Source organism: Lycorma delicatula, chromosome 2, assembly GCF_047948215.1.
Source record: "Lycorma delicatula isolate Av1 chromosome 2, ASM4794821v1, whole genome shotgun sequence".
Lineage (NCBI taxonomy): Eukaryota > Metazoa > Arthropoda > Insecta > Hemiptera > Fulgoridae > Lycorma > Lycorma delicatula.
Window position 1 is genome coordinate 216,291,563 of NC_134456.1, and position 21,405 is coordinate 216,312,967.

General features: G+C 29.3%; 1 protein-coding gene across 1 annotated transcript in view; it reads right to left on the bottom strand.

The window, feature by feature from the left end:
* Window positions 1–21,405, bottom strand: part of LOC142319650 (ankyrin repeat and BTB/POZ domain-containing protein 2) — a 165,689-nt gene that overhangs the window by 82,074 nt on the left and 62,210 nt on the right. Inside the window, exon 3 of the mRNA XM_075357190.1 lies at window positions 5,798–5,870. Coding sequence (XP_075213305.1) covers window positions 5,798–5,870 — 73 coding nt within the window. The remainder of the gene's footprint in view (window positions 1–5,797; window positions 5,871–21,405) is intronic.

Here is a 21,405-nt window from a genome sequence, read left to right on the forward strand (position 1 = left end):
TGCAGGAGCCTTTCTGCCATTCAAACCTTTTAATGCTCTCTTAAATTCAGATCTCAGTATTTTCTCTCCTTTCATCCTCTTTGATTTCCTCTTCTTCCTCTATAACATTTTATAATGAATTTTCTAATTCATTTCATCTGTATTACTCTTCAATACATTCCACCCCCCCCCCCCTCTATCAACCTTTCCTTTTGTGTTATAAATAGGTGTACTATCTTTGTTTAACACATTATTAGATTTTAATTTATGTATCACAAAATTCTTCTTAACTTTCCTATGTGCTTTGTTTATTTTACCAATGATCATTTCTCTTTCTACTTCTGAACACTTCTCTTTAATACACTCTTCTTTCGCTAATTTGCACCTCCTGTTTATAGTAATTCTTAATTGTCAATAGCTCCTTTTACTTTCTTCATCACTAGCATTCTTATACTTTCTACGTTCATCCATGAACTGGAATATTTTCTCCATTATCCAAAATTTTCTACCGGTTCTCTTTGTTCCACCTAAGTTTGCTTCTGTTGATTTAAGAATTTCCTTTTTATGATTCTCCCATTCTTCTTCTACATTTTCTATCTTATCTGTTTTACTCAGACCTCTTGCGATGTCCTCCTCAAAAACGTTTTTTACCTCCTCTTCCTCAAGCTTCTCTACATTCCACCAATTCATCTGACATCTTTTCTTCAGGTTCTTAAACCCCAATCTACATTTCATTATCACTAAATTATGGTTGCTATCAATGTCTGACCTGGATATACTTTACAGTCAATGAGTTGATTTCTACATCTTTGTTTAACAATGATATAATCTGTCTTGTACCTTGCAGTATCACCTGGCTTTTTTCATGTGTATATTCTTCTATTATGATTTTTAAACTGGGTGTTGGCAATTACTAAATTATACTTCGTGCTAAACTCAATAAGTCGGTCCCCTCTTTCATTCCTTTTGCCCAGCCCGTATTCACCCACATTTCCTTCATTGCCTTTTCCAATGTTTTCATTCCAGTCTCCAACTATTATTAAATTTCCATCCCCTTTTATGTATTTAATTGCTTCATCAACTTCTTCATCTACACATTCTACCTCATCATCATGTGCACTTGTAGATATATAGATGTTAACAGTCATTGGCTTAGGTTTTGACTTTATCCGTACTACAGTGATTCTATGGTTAAGCTTTTCGAAATACTCTATTCTCTTCCCTATCTTCTTTTTCACTACAAAATCTACTTCTGCTTGCCCTTTATTTGACGATGAGTTAATTATCCTAGAATCACCTGACCAAAAGTTGTTTTCCTCTTCCCAGAGAATCTTGCTAATTCTATTACATATACATTTAACCTACCCATTTCCCTCTTTAAATTTTCTACCTACCAACCTTTTTTAAACTTCTAACATTCCACGCTCTGGCTCGTAGGATGTTATTTTTTAATTTTCTGGTGACCTCTGACTAGTTTAACTCCAGAATACATTAGCAAGGAAGATGCCTTCTTTTTTGTTACATGAAATGCAGAGAGCTACATTTTCTTGGAAAAAAAACAGCTGTAGTTTTCCATTCCTTTCAGCTGCGCAGTACTCATAATTTGGTCGTCTAAATCCTCCTGACCTACGTCCTTAACAGCTACTGAAAGTGCTGTTGCCCTCTTTCAAGAATGATTCCTCAGTCTGGCTCTCAACAGATATCTCTCTGATATGGTTGCACCTTTGGTCTACTCTGTATCACTGAGTACTCAAACCCCCTCACCATTGGCAATATGTCATGATTCATAGAGGGATTAATCATTACAATTAAAAATAATAGTAATTATAACCATAACGAATACAAACTTGTATGTAACACGCCTTTACAGCTGTACTCCTAGCAAGGTTATACTTGACCACAGTAAAATACCTTCAATTCAAAGCAACATAAATTTTTCTGTAGAAAATTAACAGCAGTCGTACACAGTGATGTGTAAATTTCCAGGATTTTTTTATGGAAACATTCCTGAATTTTGGAAAGTAATTATTTTTAGTGGGAATATTTAACACCCTCCCCTTTCCTCTGAAAGTACCTGCTTATAAAATATAGATGCGAATGCACATTTTTTCATTGTGTACCCTTGCTGCTGAATCTTAATGGGCTGTAAACTGTAAAATAAAAATTCAATACTATGAATGGTTTCAATAGTTTCTAGCTGAAATTCTGATAATATTTTGAACTATGTTTTTTCTATATCGAAAAAGCACGGTTCCATTCATCTATTAGGGTTTGAGCATGCACAGAAAACTCATGTGATAATAATTATCATACATTGCTATGACCCTTAATTACAAATTCACACACACACACACACACACACACACACACAAACACACAGATTGGTTCAAAAAGATTTTGAAATTGCTTCATGCAGTTTAAAACAGCAGTTACAATACAGAAATATTTGGTTTTAACATTAACAATCTTATGATGTCGCAGTATAGCTGTATCACAGTCATGTTTTCTGTTTCGCATACAGTAATACTAAAACTGTTTGTTTTATATTGAGTATGTTTTAGTGAAAAATGGCAGCAACTGAACAACACACAAATAAACAATTTTGCGATTTGCTTAAAAAATCACTGTCAAGATTTTATGGTTGTCTGAACAAGCATATGGAGAACTGGCAATGAAGAAACAATGGTTTATTATTGGTATAAGGATTTTATAGTAATGATGTTAGTATTGAAGATGAAATTCATAATATGTACCTGTCTACCTGGACAAATGAAGAAAAATATTGAACATGTTTTTTTGAAAATATAGAAGAAAGTAAGAAAAATATCAAGTAAGTAGTATCAACAGTTGGGATATGGAATATGAATCATATTTTGCCACAGTATTCATTTGCATGACAATGCACTGGCACATCAATTGATGCTTGTCAAACAGTTCTTGGCAAAACACAAAAAAACAGTAACCGTTCTCCCAATTTGGCACTAGCTGATTTTTACTTGTTTCCTCTTGAAAAGTACTCTGAAGGAAAAGATACAAGAATGCCAATTATATGACAGTCAATATAATGAAAAAGCTCAGGTTGACACCTCAAAATAGGTTCCAGTAATGTTTTCAATAACTTTTTCATATAAGAAACTTTTGAAAAATTAACTAACTTGAATTTTTTGGACTTCCCTTTGATATATAAACTACCTTGTGTATTTGGTGATAATAACAAAAATATGCCAATACTTAAGTAACCTTTCAAGACTTAAACATAGAAAGTTGAAAATTAGCAAATGCCCTTTTCTTGAAATAATTATTTTCCACCCCACATGCACCCAAGGAGCCTCAACAGAGGGCAACTCAAGTGTTAAATGGGAAGGATAGAATAGGCTATTTGACTGGTTTCTGGAGATCATCTCAGTGGTGTTCATCAAGCCCACAAAAAGTGGTAACTTTAATTATTTTATGTATTTCTTCAAAAAATAGCAAATAAAAATGCACTATTTAAATAAACCACCAAAATGCCATCTTGAGCAATATGGCACTACACTGGCTTCAGTGATGTCACATATCAGTAAATAAAAATCAAAAGTCACAAGCTGAGTTAGCATTCTCTTGTTTGTGTTATTTTTCACAGTGATTTATCAAAGAAAATGAGTTACAAATGGTGTGTAGTGCTAGCATACACAAATAATTCAAGAAAGACACGGGAAAAATATTTGTATGTGTTACAAAAATGCTGAAATGCACAAAAAGTGGTTGCAACTTGCTTGCAGAAATCCTGATGATATAGTAGTGGATAATTCAACTGTCTTCTTCTGTGAAGACCACACCGATGTAAGTAAACATATTATTAATGAGTATTTCATTGTAGACATAATATTTAGATTATGGATGGACTATTTTACCAATCTTCGCTAGAATTTAATGTTGTCTTACCAAAGGGGAGTCCCGAGTCAGGCTCGACTGGTCATTTAGGTGCACTGCTGCTCTAAGCTTAACCCAAGATCATGCTATTTTATAATATGTAAAATGACCAGTATATTTTCTAATTACAAGAATTTTTTTTTATAGTCACATCAACAATTGAAGTCATTAGGGTGGTTTCTGCTGTCTGTTTTCATGAAGTTGCTTTCCACGATCAGATAGAATAAAAAAATTTAATATGGAAATCATAAAATATCACTTGATATTATAATTAATAGTTTCAAAATCCCAAGACACAAAGGAATGGTAATCAAGGAAAGAAATATTTACTGACTTCTGTCGTCATAAAAAATTCAGCCAATCCAAACCATTTTCGTGCTAAACCAAATGGCGAGCTAAAAAAAAATTAAGTTTTTTCTGTTTTTTTTTTTGGATAAAAATCCATTTTGGGATGATTTTGGGATTAGATCATTTTGGGATAGGATCATTTGCCACATTTCATTTTTCTATTTAAATGATGAAAATAATTTTAAGGGTTACCAAGCATACTTTGTTAACATCTGCATATATGTATGTATATATATATATACATACATACAACAGCTAGTCTGATAAGTAATGAGCCTTTTGTCATCGCCAATGACCTAAACATCCATCAACAATGTTAAACCATTTCAAGAAAGTTGGCTACAAAAAGAAGCTTGACATTTGGGTGCCACATGATCTGACTCAAAGAAATTTACTCAATCGAATATCTATTTGCGAATCTCTACAAAAGCTTCTGCCACCAGGCAGAACGATAGATTCAGACCTGCATTGTCAACAATTAGTACGATTGCAACTAGCAATTCAAAACAAACAACCTGAACTGGTCAACAGAAAGAGTGTCAAATACCACACTGACAATGTCAGACCGCATACATCTGTAACGACTTGTCAGAAATTGAGAGAACCTGACTGGAAGGTTTTAATGCATCTACCGTATGGCCTGGACCTGGCACTGTCAGGCTATCATTTATTTCACTCTGCAAAACTCCCTGAATGGTGTTAAGTTAGTTTCAAAAGAGGCCTGTGAAAACCACGTGTCACAATTTTTTGACCAGAAACTACTTAAGTTCTATAGCGACAAAATTATGATGTAGCCGAAAAAGTAACAGAAGGTCATCGAAAAAAATAGTGCATATATGGTCACACAACGATACTTTCCAATAACAATTTTAGTCTACAAAGGCTTAATACTTTTTAGACAATATGACATATTATATATGCACACTGAATAAATTAAAAGACTAATATGAAAAAGGAAATAGAAAATAAAATATGGTTAATGACAGGTACACAGCAATGCTTTTTTATAGGGGACATCAGTACTCCTATCTTGTTTTTTGTATTATGTAAAAAGATACGTTACTGTTAAAAGTTCAGAGGGATATTTAACCAATATCTCTTTTTGAGCAGCAATGCTATGGAAGATATATCTATCAGTTTTGAATCATAAAAATCTGTTCTATAATTAATTATTTATTGAGTGTAGAAATATATTATTCAAATACACTTCAAAAAATAGTTAAAATAAAATTAATACAAAACATATGATGACTTCAAATAATAACTTTAATAAATAATTATTATAATAATTTACAATAAAAAGTGAGTTTATGGGAGATACACTTTAATAAAAAGTATAAAAAATGAATAATGTAATTAAATCAAGTATCATGGTAAAATAAAAAGGAATTTACTTCACTGTCTTTGACTGGTATGCAGTATCTATAAAAATTAGTGCTGTAAAAGTATTTATTATGATTGTTAAGGGGGTGTGGGTGTGTACATTAGATGATGTTGTATGTATACATTAGATGATGATAATCTATGTGCATGATAATGTAACATTATCTTTAGTTACCCTGCTGGTTGGTGTGACTGACAGCGTCTCCTGATTACTCTTAACCAGTTCTCGGCTGCCCCCTCCACCAGGCCTGTAACAGAACAACGTAGTACAATATATAATATTAACAGTTCACAGTTACAATCACCATTACCATCATCATTATTATACGGCCTACATACCAAACAAATTAACTGACAAGAACAGCTTCTGCTACAACTACATTATGTAAATTTTATAATTTATTGTACTTGACATTTTTAATATCATACATCAAAAGTATGTGGCTGCAACACATATGGAGATTAAAAATGTAAAAGAAACCAGAAAGTGATGATTATAAAGCTGGTCTAACCGAGTACAATTAATGCATAAAAAATAATTTAATGGTATACTGATCTATTAAATATGGCTAAAAATTTTATATCAAAGAATGTAACATAGGGAATAAATACAATATAACAGTATTCTTATATTAAAATAATCTATTTTATGTTATTGGAAAAAAATTTTATTTAGAAATTACGAAATATCTACAAAAGAAAATGGGTAAAAATTGTACCTAATTTACTTACATGATGATTCTCCAGCCAAATCACAATTTCTGTAATTTTATATTAACTACTATAAAATGTTAATTTCCAATTAAAATAAAGTCTATAAAATGAAATTAAGAATAAATGTTTATTAAAATATTTGTTAAAAAAATGTAATAAGCATTTTGTTAGTTTTATAGAATACTGGAATTAAACCATCCTGTGTCAATATTTGCAGTTCAAAAATTAAGTAAAAAGCAGAAAATAGTATAAATGAGTGACCAGGCGGTGAAGTTCATTAAAAAAATACTGTCACTTGTTCATGGATTGGATCAGGATATTGAGAGATTGGCAATTGAAAATGTTTATATAATTACAATTTATTGGTTTAAAAACATAAGTAAAACAAGACAAATAAATAAATTAATAATAATAATAATAAACAACTCACAATAACACTTAGAATGACAATAATAAATAAACAAATAATGATCGTAGTAATCACAACAACAATAACAATAGTAATAATAATAAACAGTGATTACATAGAAAACAGAATTTAAAGTAATTGTCAGGATTTATTCACAGGTAGATAAATAATGAAAACCAGAATTCAGTCCATTGACAAAAGACATTAGCATGACCACTAGTCTTAATACTTTTAACCACTGGTCTAGTATTAACAATAACAGTAAAATAGATAAGACTAGTATAAAGTTCTTTCACCACAAATAGCTTTGCTGTTCAGAAATAAAACTATCCTAACAATTTATGAATGAAATGTGGTATATTATCCCTTTTACTTATAGTCTAAAAGTAACTCACCGAACCATTTCTTTTTTTCATGTATTGTCCATACTGGAATTACTTGTGAAGTCACCATAATCGCACCAAACTTAATTCACACTAGAAATTCGCTCCTTCACTGACTTCCTCACAGAATACTGTTGCTGACTGACATCTTGCAGATACATCATAATGTCTTGCTTAGACTGATTTCGCAGTACTGATTTTTAACTGGTCTTCCACAGAAAATTTATACTCCTATCCTGTTTACCTGCCAGACTGGACTCAACTCGATGTGTGAGAATGATTGACCGCCCTCACATTTTCCCATGAAATTCCAAACCTTGGTGTGTTAACTCTTCTCACGGAACGACATGTGTTTAGTGTATCAATGGGCAGTATTATAAAAGATGATTTTTAAACAGACTTGTTATTACCAAAAGGATTTCTCTTAGCCCTTTTCTGAATTCATCTCATTATATTTTCTACTACTTTCTTCTTAATTGGTACAAATCTGTTACTCAAGTCCGCTACACTGATGGTCTTGTTACAATATTAAATATTTATTTTACTTATATTTGGAACTAATCTATTTTAAAATAAACATCAATATTGAGTCATTTTTTTACACTACTTAAGTTGATTTGACTGTTAGTTCACCATTAAAAAATATCACTTATATGTAAAAACATGAGACAATGTATTTCATAACTTATTAGGTAAAACTGTAACTCTCAAACACAGAATTCTGTAATTTTCAGTTTTAAAATATTTTTAACAGCTCATTAACAAGGAAAAATAAAATTTAATTCTAAATGTTGTGGACTTTTCTGGTTCTAACTTCTTAAAAATCATAGATAGTATTATTTCAAAAAAAAATGTCTTCCTGTTTTACATAAGGTCAGTTGTTTCTATCTGGGAGCAGTCAATTACAAAAAAAATCTGAATATTCAGAAATAGATATTTAGTTATCAACCAATACAAAATATCCTACTAGACCTTACTTTTAATGCAATAGTTTTGAGTTTGTGTGTTTTGTACAATAATTAAAGTTTATAGCTTCCTAATAACTTAAAAAAAACAAAAATATAAATACTCTCACCAAGTTATGAATTAAATTTTTTTATTTATTTAAGTGGTCCTGATTGGTACGATCATTAGTTGCTAATAAATGTCAACAGCATGAAGTAAAATTGTATTCAGTAATGTGTAACGTTGTAGCAACCTAAAAATAGTTTTGGTCACCGATTTTTTGCTGTTCCATTTTATGCCTTGATTCAGGATATTTCCTGAAATATTTCAGATGTTGAACTGTAAAGGATGGAGTTTACTTAAAGAGATAGATTAAGAATAATAATTTTTTAGTTTCCCAAGCTTCATGACTATGATGTCTAGGAACAAAACTTCCAGTAAAGCTACTTGTATTTTAAAATCATTCAGTACATTATTTGCTAGCAATTGGTACAATATTAATTTGAACCAAAGTATGTAATATAAAAAAACTAACTGTGTACATTTAAACAAACCTAATTACTAAAATTAAACATTGAATAATACTTATTGTTAGCTGTTTTTTTGTTTTAGTCCTTTAAGATCCTATCTTTTCATCATATTAATGAAAATAAATGTTATACAATCATTAATATATATAAAAACACTGCACTAACAAAAAACTAACCAACATTTTTTTTTTCTTTTGAAAACCGTATTTAAAACTCAAAACCTCAGAGAACTGCCAAGGATTATGCGTTTAAGAAAGAAAAAAACAGTGAAATATTTTTACTTGTTTATATAACATTGTTTTCTATACAGGTAATTAGATTTCAATTTCTACCCCTCTCTCATCCTCTCTCTCACTCACACACACACACACACACACACACACACACAGAGAGAGAGTAAAAACCCTTTTTTCCTTTTTCCTGTTTAACCTCTGGTTGTTACGTTCAGATATTACTTCAGAGAATGAATGAGGATGATATGTATGAGTGTAAATGAAGTATAGTCTCAATTCAACCATTCTTGAGATTTGTAGTTAATTGAAACCCAACTACCAAAGAACACTGCCATCCGTGATCTAGTATTCAAATCCATATAACAGTAACTACCTTTTACTAGGACTTGAATGCTGGAACTCGACTTCCAAATCAGCTGATTTGGGAAAACACGTTCACCACAAGAACAACCCGGTGGGATGGAATAAAAGCCCTGTTTTTTTTATGTTTGATATACAATAACTTTGTTAAATAAAACTTTTTAACAAAAGATGTAGGGAATTTAATTCTGAAAAAAAATGGTGTAAGATAAGTTAAATAAAACAAAGGAAAGTTAGAACATTTCAAGTTCTATCTACAAACAGTAGACCAGTCCAAAGTGCATTTTACGTAACAGTTTATAATAAATGTTCTAAAATAAGCCCACCATTTTCAACACATACCTTGGCACACTTCTGCACTGTTTTTGTTTCTCTTTTTAGTTCTTCAGTGCTGTCCTTAAGTTGCTTGGACTCATCAGTAATGAGAGCAGTTAATTCCTCACAAGAATGGATTTTTGTTTTGTATACAACATTTTTCATTCATCCCTAGATGCATAATCTAAAGGTGTTAGATCAGGTAATCTTGGCGGCCAGGAATCTGAATCTTCACGACCAATCCATCTCCGGGATACAATGATTTAAGTGAATGAAAATACCACAAGAGGAGTGGGAAGGTGTGCCACCATGCTGTAAATATACTTTGCGTCTCAGCGTTACAGCAACATTTTTAAGCAGCCAGGTAATATGAATGGTACAAAGAGCTGATTGCAAAGAAGGCCTTCCTAGGTTTCATGAGGGTTTACTTCTGCCCATGTATGCTCATTGCATAAGTTGTTGATACCATCTCGAGTGAAATGTGCCTCACTGGTAAACAAAAGATACTTGTAGAGTTGTTGATTTATATTCCACCAGTTTCAGAACTGCAAGCAAAGCGAACCGTCTACTGGTGTAGATGTTGAATTGGCTGTTTATGATAAGGATAAAACTTGTTTTGTTTAAGTGTCCTCCAAACCATTGAATGAGAAACTCCAATCCACTTAGAAAGACATTGTGCACTGACGCCTAGACTGTGCTGAACTGTATTGATAATAATTTCATAAATAACAACGTCGTGTTGGACATTGTTATGAACACTCAAAATAGCTTAATATAAAGCAAACATATCTTCATACTTTTCACAACCATTCACATAAAATTGGTGTTTGGTGTGCGATCTCCTTCCACCATTCAATAAGCCTTTTAAAACTGTAGATAGTAATTTAACTTGTTACGACAAATCTAACAATTAATAGCTTAACAAGAGGAAAGGATGAGTGTTGATTGGGTCAGTAAGATACCTGTCAAAACTGCTAATGAAATAACAGCCATGTTCCAAGAACTATTTTTGTCATCGCTTGATCTCAAAAGATTTCTGTCTATTGACATTTCTGGGTATTAAGCCACAAGATATTTTTGCTTTACTCCCAAAGAGAAATAAGGATGCAGCGATAAACTGTAGACAAGCTATATTCACGAGTTATTACGTTCCTTTCTTACGTACAATTCGGAATTTTCTTGAATACGAGAAGGGAAGTCAGAATAACTGAGGTGAAGTTTCTAAAAAGTAGGCTGGCCAGCTAGTGTAGTGTTAACAAACCAGTGAATGGGACTCAATACCCAGCAAATGTCTGGCACTTCTCATTTATAATCATTCATCTAATCTTATTTGTTAAAGTATGGATAGAACATATTCAAAGTTGTAATAATAAAAATAAATAAAAAATGTACATCGGAAAGGAGAAAAGAAATTGAATAAAAAGAACAGGGTAGGAGGACAATGATAATTTGGGCACTTACAGAGAATCTAAGCAGAAGAGTAGCAAAAGAAATTTTTCATTTAATCATAACTGGAAGAAGACTAGATTAATATCAAGAAAAAGTGAATAATCAGGTAAAGGAAGAACAGAGATTGAGAAAGATTTGAAGAGGAATTTAGGAGAAACCATTTCGTAGAGGTCCTTATTCTGCAAGCAAATCAATAATAAGTGGATTATAATTAGAAAATACTTATTTTTTAAACACAAATTCATATGAAAATTGCAAAAAGCTTTAAATTTTTCAATCATATTTTTAACACTGCTCTTGGTTCCCAGACGCAGATTACATTGTAAACCACTATAACTACTTTTCTGGGCAGGTTATTAAAAACCATCTTGAATGTAGTTTTTGAGAAGTCAGAAAATTTTAAAAAAAATTAAATTTAATAATAAAAATAATTTTTATTTTTCCCAAAATATATATATATTTTCTCATTAAGTTCTATTTTACCAGTCATTTCAAATAAATAATAGCTATATTCATCAGTTAAAAATCAGTCAAAAGTCAATAACTATATTCAATTTTTTTTTTAACATTATATTTTTCAATTTAACATTAACTGAACTGTTTAATGGCACAACATAAAAAACTAGTTTTTAAAGGTTAATGTCAAATCTATCTTTTTAATTTAGTTTTATCAATAAAACTATTAATATTTTCAATAGTAGTTTTGTTTTTAAGGTGAAAAATTACAAATAAATAATTTATTATCAATAATAAATTTTGTTAAACAATAATAACAGTCAGGTAGTACAAAATACTTACAAACATCTTGGGTTACTGCTTGTAAATAAAATTAAGTTCAATGCACCTGATAAAAAATTTTCAATTTACATAATAACTGATTAAACAAAAAAGAAAAATTAATTTGATTCTTTTGATTATAACAAAAATTATTAAAACAAATTAATTTACACTACCCGATTTCTATCAGTTTAAGTAATTATGTCAAATACTTAATGGGTAATAATATTATAGGTGTAATAACAAAATACCTGTCCTACAACTTTTAGAAATAAAATATGTTACCTCACGGTAAATGTAGTATCATCAAAATACAAGTATTTAAAGAAAACGCAATGAAGTGAAGTAGAAAATTAACAAGATTTTTGATTTTTATCAGTATTCCTTCAATAAGAAAAGCTAATCTTTTTTTATATCAGTCACAATTACAAACAGTAAACTGAAAGAAAATGCACAGTCATACTACTTTTAAATTCTGTAATGAAGTAAAAGTAATGTAGGTAACAGTTTTTATTGTATTGCAAAAAGTACTCAAATACATATAGAAAAATTATTTAAAATCAATGCAAAAATCAGGTAACAGTTCAGAGAGGGGAGAATTTCTTTCCATTGCTTTTTATCTTGAAAATTGAAACAATACAGAAATTTAAGAGTGGAATAACTATCAAAGGAGAAAGGAACAATGATTTGCTAACATTATTCTTTTGGCAGAAACTGTATGGATTTATTGCAAGGAAAGAATTTTAGTCTGAAATAAAAAATGAAGATAATGAAATGTATCAGAAGGAGGATAATGAAGCGAAAAAATTTTGTAGCATAGAAAGTAAAATTTAAAGGATGGATGTAAATAATGCAAACATTGAAAGCACATCAGCACAAACAAGGAGAGCTTATTCTTTCCTGCACATTCATAAAAAAAATCTGCTAAATCAAATACAAATCAAAGGATTAAAAGAAATTTTTGAAAATATTCATGTGCTGTGTAGCGAATGCTTTATGTCAGTAAAATGCGGACAAAAGTAAAAACAGAAAAAAAAGGAATAAAATACCTTTAAAGTGTTTGTAATGAATGAGATTGATAAAATCAAAAATGAAGTGGACTTTAAACAAATATGAGAGAGGAAAAGTTTGTCAAAAGATGAACTAGGTTGGTGGGCCATTTACTAGACATTCAATCAAAATAACTATGTTTCTCAATCTAAAACCTATATCCTTTTCAAAAGTACACGAGTTATAAAGAAATAAGTTTACAGAGCTATCACCTTCTGAAAGTAGTAAATGAACATTGATTTAGACAATAATACAAATAAAAATAAATTAGATTGTACTTTCATTTGTTATTTAACGTTAAATAAATGCTTTATTCATTTCATACGAGGTTTTGTTGTACAATTTTGTTTTATTATTAATCTCAATTTTGGAATAACCAAAAGATTAGCACAGCAATTTATAAACTATGTAACATATCACTCTGAACAAACTGTTTTACTTCACAAAGTAATTTGTTCATGATACAATGTGCAAATGGATAAAAAAGGATTAATCATTACAGAAATCATACTTGCTTTGAATGCTAGTAATAAATTCAATAAATCAACCATTTTTAGATGTATGAGTAATCTTAGTTTGTACGAATTTCTATCTACACATAAATACAGGTACGTGTATGGAGTTCGCTTATATACTATTAATGTTTTTCTTATTTTAAACTTTACCTTAAAACCTTATTTCATGCTTTGTGATAATTGCTTCTTAAATGACAGCTCAAATATAATCCTAAAAATTACTAAAGCACAATATATCTGAGGTTTTGTGAAGATAAAAATGTAACTGAAAATCAACATTTTGTGAACTTAAATTTCTAAACTTTAGCAGATACAAAAATTAAATATAGCTTTAAAATCCTACTGAGAATTTTTTAAAGGCTTCATAAATATATGTAATTTCTTTATAAATTTTAAATGATGGGAATGAAATAAAGTAGAAACAGTGAACTAGGTCGTGGATGATATGGTGAGGCCCATTTAAAACTGTTAAGTAGATTGCCTGTATTTTAAAAAAGAAAAATTTGGGGAATTTCACATTATTCTAATTTAATTTTTTTTTTTGTTTTTTTATTAATATGAGCTCAGACATGTTTCTGCATGTACTTTAATGAGGAAGATGGTGCAGATGAAACAGTAAGAGAAAGAATGACAGACCTCTTGCTGAGAATCAAACCTGAGATCAAATGAATTAGAAGCTATCATTCTAATCACTACATCAATTGGCCAACTAGATGGTGTATTGTGGACTTGTAAATAAGCTGGACTAATATCTTCCACTGTTTCTAACGTTTTTCTGTAAATGAATTTTTATGTCTAATAAATCTATGTTTCATTATTTCGCTAATAGGCATATCTTTCATCTACTTTTTTAATTCAGAAACATCCAATATTTTTTATATTAAACTCCAGCAGTCAATTGATTACATATATGGCAGAGTTTGTTTTAATAACAGCTCAACTTTTATTTCAAATTTTATATATTTGTTCAGTAGTATTATTAAAGTTAAATAATTTATCACATTTCATTACGCACATAAATACTGTAAACCATCATGTTGTACAGTGAAACAAATTCCAAAACTTGTTTAGAAAGAAGAATTGCTAGTAATAGAAAGTGAAGTGAATTCTGCTACATGAAAGCAATTATCAAGATTAAAACTATGAACGCAATATTTAACATGAAAATTACAGGAATAGAATGAAAATAAGTACAAATACCAATTGTTTGTCTGTGGTTGCACTGAAGGTCCAGGAACTTCAATAACAGATTTAAATAGTTCAGTTCTACCACGAAGTATAAAATTGCTATTCCTACCCAAACTACTAATACGAGTATTATTACTGTTACTACTACTAGTACTGTCACCAGAAATATTTTTACTAATCAAGCCTACAGCTAACTCACGACACAGATGACACGAGCAATTGTCACAACACCGCATTATTAATAACAAAATGTCATTAGATTTACAGATTACAAAACTTTAATTTTCATTACATTTGTATATTTATTAAAGTAACATTAAAGAATGTAATTAAAATGACAAAATGTCTAAAGAGTATATAAGTAGTTAATTACAACACGTAAATATATTATTTAACAATTCTAACAAAAAAAAATGAACACTTTTTACACAAAATCCCTTATCACTAAAACATTATTTACACAGTATGAAAAACTAATGCTTTTCTTTTGTTTCTAAGAAGTTCTCTCATTTAATAACAATTAAGTGTTAAAATAATTTGCAAAAATAAACTTATAGCAGTAAAAAAGCAATAGATACATCATTTGCAAAATACAGAAAGAAACTGAAGAACTGAAGAGGTTGAAGTCAACCTCGTTCTGATGTGGGAACAAAGAACAATTGGTAATTAGCAATCTCTTCCCTTCTCACCTTTGTTCCACATGACATGATATGCTAACCACTAATATTGGCTAGTAGCAGCTATATTCTAATAAGATGATACAGATAATACTATATATAAAAAGACAGTGTGGTCAAAATTTATTGCATATTTATAAACTAGGAAATCCTTTCATTTAAATTAATATTACTATATACTATTCATACTATATTATTTACACAAAGAGTACCGCTGCTTTCTAATATCATGTAACATCTCTATTCAATCTTAACATTTATAAAACTGTAGCCCTTATTATATGATTATATGTTATTGGTATAATTGTTTCAATGAATGACTAAAATATTTAGGCTACAGGTGATATAAATATACTATTCACATACACTCAAAGAGCAAATAATATATATATTTTTTTAAATTTTATAATATAAACCACATTTATATTTATATTATAGAATTTAAAATATAATTTAACAGTACAGAGGAATAATATCAATCTTAAAAAGACTAATTTCAGTAAAATAGTATATATATATATATATATATATATATATATATATATATATATATATATATTGTGAAGGATAGAACTAAAAGTACAAAAATCTATATGAATTTATTTATACATATAAATATTTAAGGATCAGTATAATTTTAAGTTACATTAACTGCATTCAAATTCTATCCATTAGCCAAAAAGTGAGTAGAGTAGTAAACTACAATTCTAAGCTATTGTTAAACTATAATAAGGATCACATTTCATTTTCATTAACTTTTCACCAATTCAGATCATTAAAATTTCTTCTAATCAGGTACCAAAAATTTTTTCTCGTAAATGTAACTAGGTCGAGTTAGATTTAAACTTCAAGCTTTTGATTAAAAAAATCCAGGCTCTGGAACTGAATTATTTAAAAATATAAACACTTTTCAATGACTGTTGTTTTCATGTAATAAAATTACATGCAACAATTAGCATATTTTTTTGCATATAATATAGAATTATAAGCACATCACGCAGTAACAATCAATTCTTAATGGTATAACTGTTTAGTTATTATATAATAAATATTCTAGAATATATAGTAGAATATGAGAATTTGCTTTACAGGGTTATTTGTGTGACGAACCCACAGAGTCAGTCTAGTGGTATACTCATTACTGCAAATCAGCTGATTTCAAAGTCAAAGATCTAAGGTTCAAACCCTAGTAAAGGCCTTTATACATATTTGAATACTAGATCATGGATAACAGTGTTCTTTGGTGGTTGGGTTTCAATTAACCACACAACTCAGAAATGGTCAACCTGAGATTGTATAAGACTACACTTCATTTATGTTGATACATCCTCATTCATTCTCTGAAGTAATACTTTACAGTGGTTCTGGAGGCTAAACAGAAAAAGAGAGAGGGTGTATGTGTGTATAACACATATTGGCTGGCATAATATAAGGTAATGGTTGTAACCCACCTGAAATGAAACATAAATTGATAATGAAAACAGCATTGCCATTTCCAAGAATAACAAGCATCTCTGGCATGGGATCATGCCAGAGTTACGAGAGAAAGAGATAAGTGGTATGGTTTGATTCACTGAATTTAATATAATGAAGCATATCAGAATGCTAAAGCCCAATGATATTAAATCCTCGCAATTTAACCCCCAGGAACTGCCTTCATAATGAACATCATTACTTTTAAAGTAATGATGTTACTAGTCATTACTTGTATCACTGAGCTAGTCAGCTCAGTCTCACTTGTAAAGCTAGTCTCACTTGTATCACTGATGCTTTATACATGTTGTTGGCTATAATGAAGACTAGTAAATAATCCAACATAACAAATTAATGTACTTATTTTTGTGGGGAACAATGAAATATAGACAGTTTCCACTCGGTAGAGGAACTTAACAGCATAGTTTACTTAAATGGGAAACATAGGTTAGTAAATAGTAATGGTGGGAACAAAACAAATATCTTAAGTTTTGTTTACTATAATAATTATTTTTCTTTAATAGAATGAATTTTGAAAAATCAAATAAAAATATAAAATTAAAATGCACATTAATGGAATGAATATTTAGTGTACAAATAAAATTTATAAACAAGTGATTTTAAAAAATGAGATAGAATGAGTGAATTGTAAAAGAGTGAAACATACAGAAATCATTTTAAAGCATTAAAATGTAAAACTACTGCCCTACTAAAGCTATAAATAGCACTCTTGCAAAATCCAGTCTTCCAGATTAAACAATTAAATTATCCAGTAAAACACCTTAACTTTATTTTATAAGTATAAGAGACAGACTAGGGATTTTTCATGTGAAATTTTTTTTTTAGAAATTTGACCAGAGTAGAAATAATTTTTTTAAAAGAGAATATAAATTTTTAGAGATGTTGACTTTACTATTAAATTTTATTTCTTATGGTAAAGAATGATTATACAAATTGCAAAAATAATATCAATGTCCTTCATTTTTGACAATCAGAATCAGAAATCCAGTTAGACTCATATGAAAGCACATTCTAAGGTTACACAACCAATAGATTCATGTTATCAAATGATATAAATTGGAACGAGAGATTTTTCTTAATTAATATATAATTTAGATTATAACTAAGAAAAATTAAAAATATTTACACCAGACAAATAAGCGGAGTAAAAATTACTAATAACAAACCTGAGTTCCAGTCCTAATTCTTATGTTTCCGATTGAAACTAAGGGAATAACCACTTTACATTAACAATACATATTGCTGTCTTACAACTTGGCATAAATGCAATAAGGAATACAATGTCTTTTATTTCATGAATTAAAATCCAGGGGTCCAAAATGCAATATTAATTTTAAAAAAATTACTTGTTACTTAATCTAAAAATATCTATTTCATTCTAGTGCTCATTCAGTTAATTAATCAGAATACTAATACAATTTTTACTTCCTTGTACGAAATAAAGGAAGTATTGTTATCATGAAAAATTTGGTTTTTAGATTTCAACAGAAATATCCATTTTGACTATCCCTAAATCCATTTTCACTAGTTTCGGTGTGACATTTGTACATACGTACATACGAATGTATCTTGCATTACTCAAAAACTATCAGCCATAGAATGTTGCAATTTTGGATTCAGTACTTTTGTAACATCTAATTGTGCACCTCTCCTTCTGATTGAAACTGATTGGACCAAAAGTCCAAAAAAGCCCAAATCCAAAAAAATTTGGATTTGGACTTTTAACTGCAGTAAAAAGCCCTCATTGACAGCTTTATATATCATAAGTGGTACTTATTTTCATAGGATCCAGAGTTATAGCCAAATAAAGTTTTAATTAATGAAATATTTGAATCTTACAAGGGGAAGGCACATTAGTTCGAATCCAACTTCCTTCTTTCCTTCTTTTTTTTTAACTTTTATTTTTACATTTAAAAATATTGATTTATTATATTAACTTACGATATAAAAAAAAATATTAAAAAAATCAGAAGTTACTAGTTAAATAAAATTTTATATACTTATCATTTTAATTCTAAAACTTTTACAGGGAATAATAATTATTAATAAATCAATATTTTTAAATGTAAAAATAAAAGTTAAAAAAAAAGTTAGATTTGAACCAATTTGTGCATGAATACTAATCAGACATGTTCTCACTTACATCACATAACTATTTGAACAATATTAAACAAAATTAATAGACTAATATAAAATACTGATATGTACACTACAAAATAATGCGATGCAATGTGGTGTCCACCACAATGGAATTGTGTAACTGTCAATTTTATAAAAGAACTGGAGGATGATCATATCTCACTTTCAAATCAAATAAGTTTAAATAAAGCGCAACAAAAAAATGTGTATATGTAATTTAATAGGCATACACGAAAGTCATGTAGTGTCCACATCTGGTTCTTTTTATTAAATCAGATACATGATCTTTCAAAATTGGAAATAAATAAAAACATAAATATTGTACTCAGATTACAACATATATTTTACATTACACAGATCATATCAGCAATGATAGGTATGCTATTATATTTCATAGTTACTATGTAACTGCTTTACTATTAATCTGGGAAGATTAAGAACAACCAAGGAAACTTTTGATCAAAACAAGATGTTCAGATATCATTAACTATTTTATAAAACTTAATAACATTTATAAAACTTGAAAAGAAAAACTGGTAAAGAAATTATTTTAAAAGATAATTTAATAATTGTATAAGTAGTATAATGAAAATAATGATTTTCATGGCACTTAATATTAAATTAAATTTTTCTATCATTTAATTTTTCATAATATTTCTAATTTATGAACGTGAAGAAAGTTTACATCTTATTGTTTGCTGTTCTATCTCTTAACACACTCAGTTCACACACGAGGGATGTGAAGATGGGCAAGGTGAAAGTAATGAATCCACTTTCTGTTCTCAAGAAAAATAAATAAACGTGAACAATACATGAGAAAAACAATAGTAACAAAGTCTGAACAACTGAATTCTCTCACAGCTTTCTTTGGCTTACACATTAAATTATGTACAAGGAAGAGAGTTTATCCTTATAATAAGCTATAAAATTAAATATTTAATCATTAACTATCTGAATTATCATTCATTAATTTGTAATTGAATATATCTCTATACGTTATTAACAGTTTTAATTTAAAATACTTTTAACTAGTGTTAAACAAATTTTGTAAATTTTCATATGAATTTTGCAGAATATGAAAAATACCTCGTCGTGAAACAAAAAGCCATGCTTGATGAAAACAATCCTTTACACTTTTAACATACTGTAAAACCACTTTTACAGTGAAATTGGAAAGTAAAGTTATGGATATTTTGAAATTAAAGTTATGGGGGCACCGTAACTTAGCATAAAATATGTCGGTTTGCCCTTTATACAGCAACTATCTCATAATTATTCACATTTTTGTTACATTTTATGTGTTATAGCAGTTGAAAAAAGTACTGCAACAATTATATTTTAAAATCCTATCAATTAACAAAAGAGAAAACTTAAAAAAACAATTTTAAGAAAATTCAGATAATTGAAGATTTATTTAATTTGGTACCTCTAGACATAAATTTTATTCAAGAGCTGCTGTATAAATTGTAAAACAGAAAATTTTAAAACAAGGGGTTTGTACTCGATTAAAAATAAATTCTATCATAAATGATAAACTTTATTTTTCATTTCTGATCATAAGCTGCTAGTTAACAGACTCATACAATAATCTTCAAAGAACAAATAAGCTGGCACAGTAAGCACCAGTCAAAGAGTACCTCAAACCACAACCTACTAGTGACAAATAAATTGAAAATGTATATATCTATATACACAAAAATAGCTGTAGTTCATGAAATTAAGGTTATGGATTCCTTGATGTATTGAATTACTGTTAGTGCATTGTTTTGATGAGTGGTCTGAATTAAGTGTGTTTTTTCACTGATGAAATATGGTTTCACTTAACTGGGTTATGTTAACCTCATCGTTCAAGTCCTTCTAAAGGCAGTTACTTTTATACGGATTTGAATACTAGATCATGGATACTGGTGGTGTTCTTTGGTGGTTGGGTTTCAATTAACCACACATTTCAGAAATGGTCGATTTGAGATTGTACAAGACTACGCTTCACTTATACTCATACATATCATCCTCTGAAGTAATACCTGACTGTGATTCCTGGAGGATAAACAGAAAAAAATAAAGAAAAGGGTTATGTTAGCCGAAATAATTTCATGTAGTGCATAAAATATGCTCTTCTGTTTAATAAGAGCGATTAGAGGACGAGACAAAGGATTGACTTGGCAAAAGATTGAGAAGACTGGTGTTGAGGAAAAAAATTACAGAACACCAAACACAAAAGCACTTATAACCCATAAACTTGTCTCATAACAGAATCACAAGATTAACTCTTTTTATTTCAATTGAAAATTTTCAAACTATGTAATTTTGTATACATTTTTAGCATGTTGGGTATGACATCGGGTTAAGGAAATGTGTAACAAGTTAAATAAAAATTTTGATTTTAAATTTCAAAATTGTTATGGCCAATTTACAACTCTGAACTGAGACCTTTGGTCTTCTTTGAAATTTCTTGAAAAGAACCACATTTAAACACCATGATCAGTAATTAATGCTAGATTTTAACCATTATAAAATTTTTAATTTTACTGTAATGTATACGTATATGAAATAAAAATTAGTATCTTTTACCTTACTAACCATTACTAATCATTTGAACCCTTAC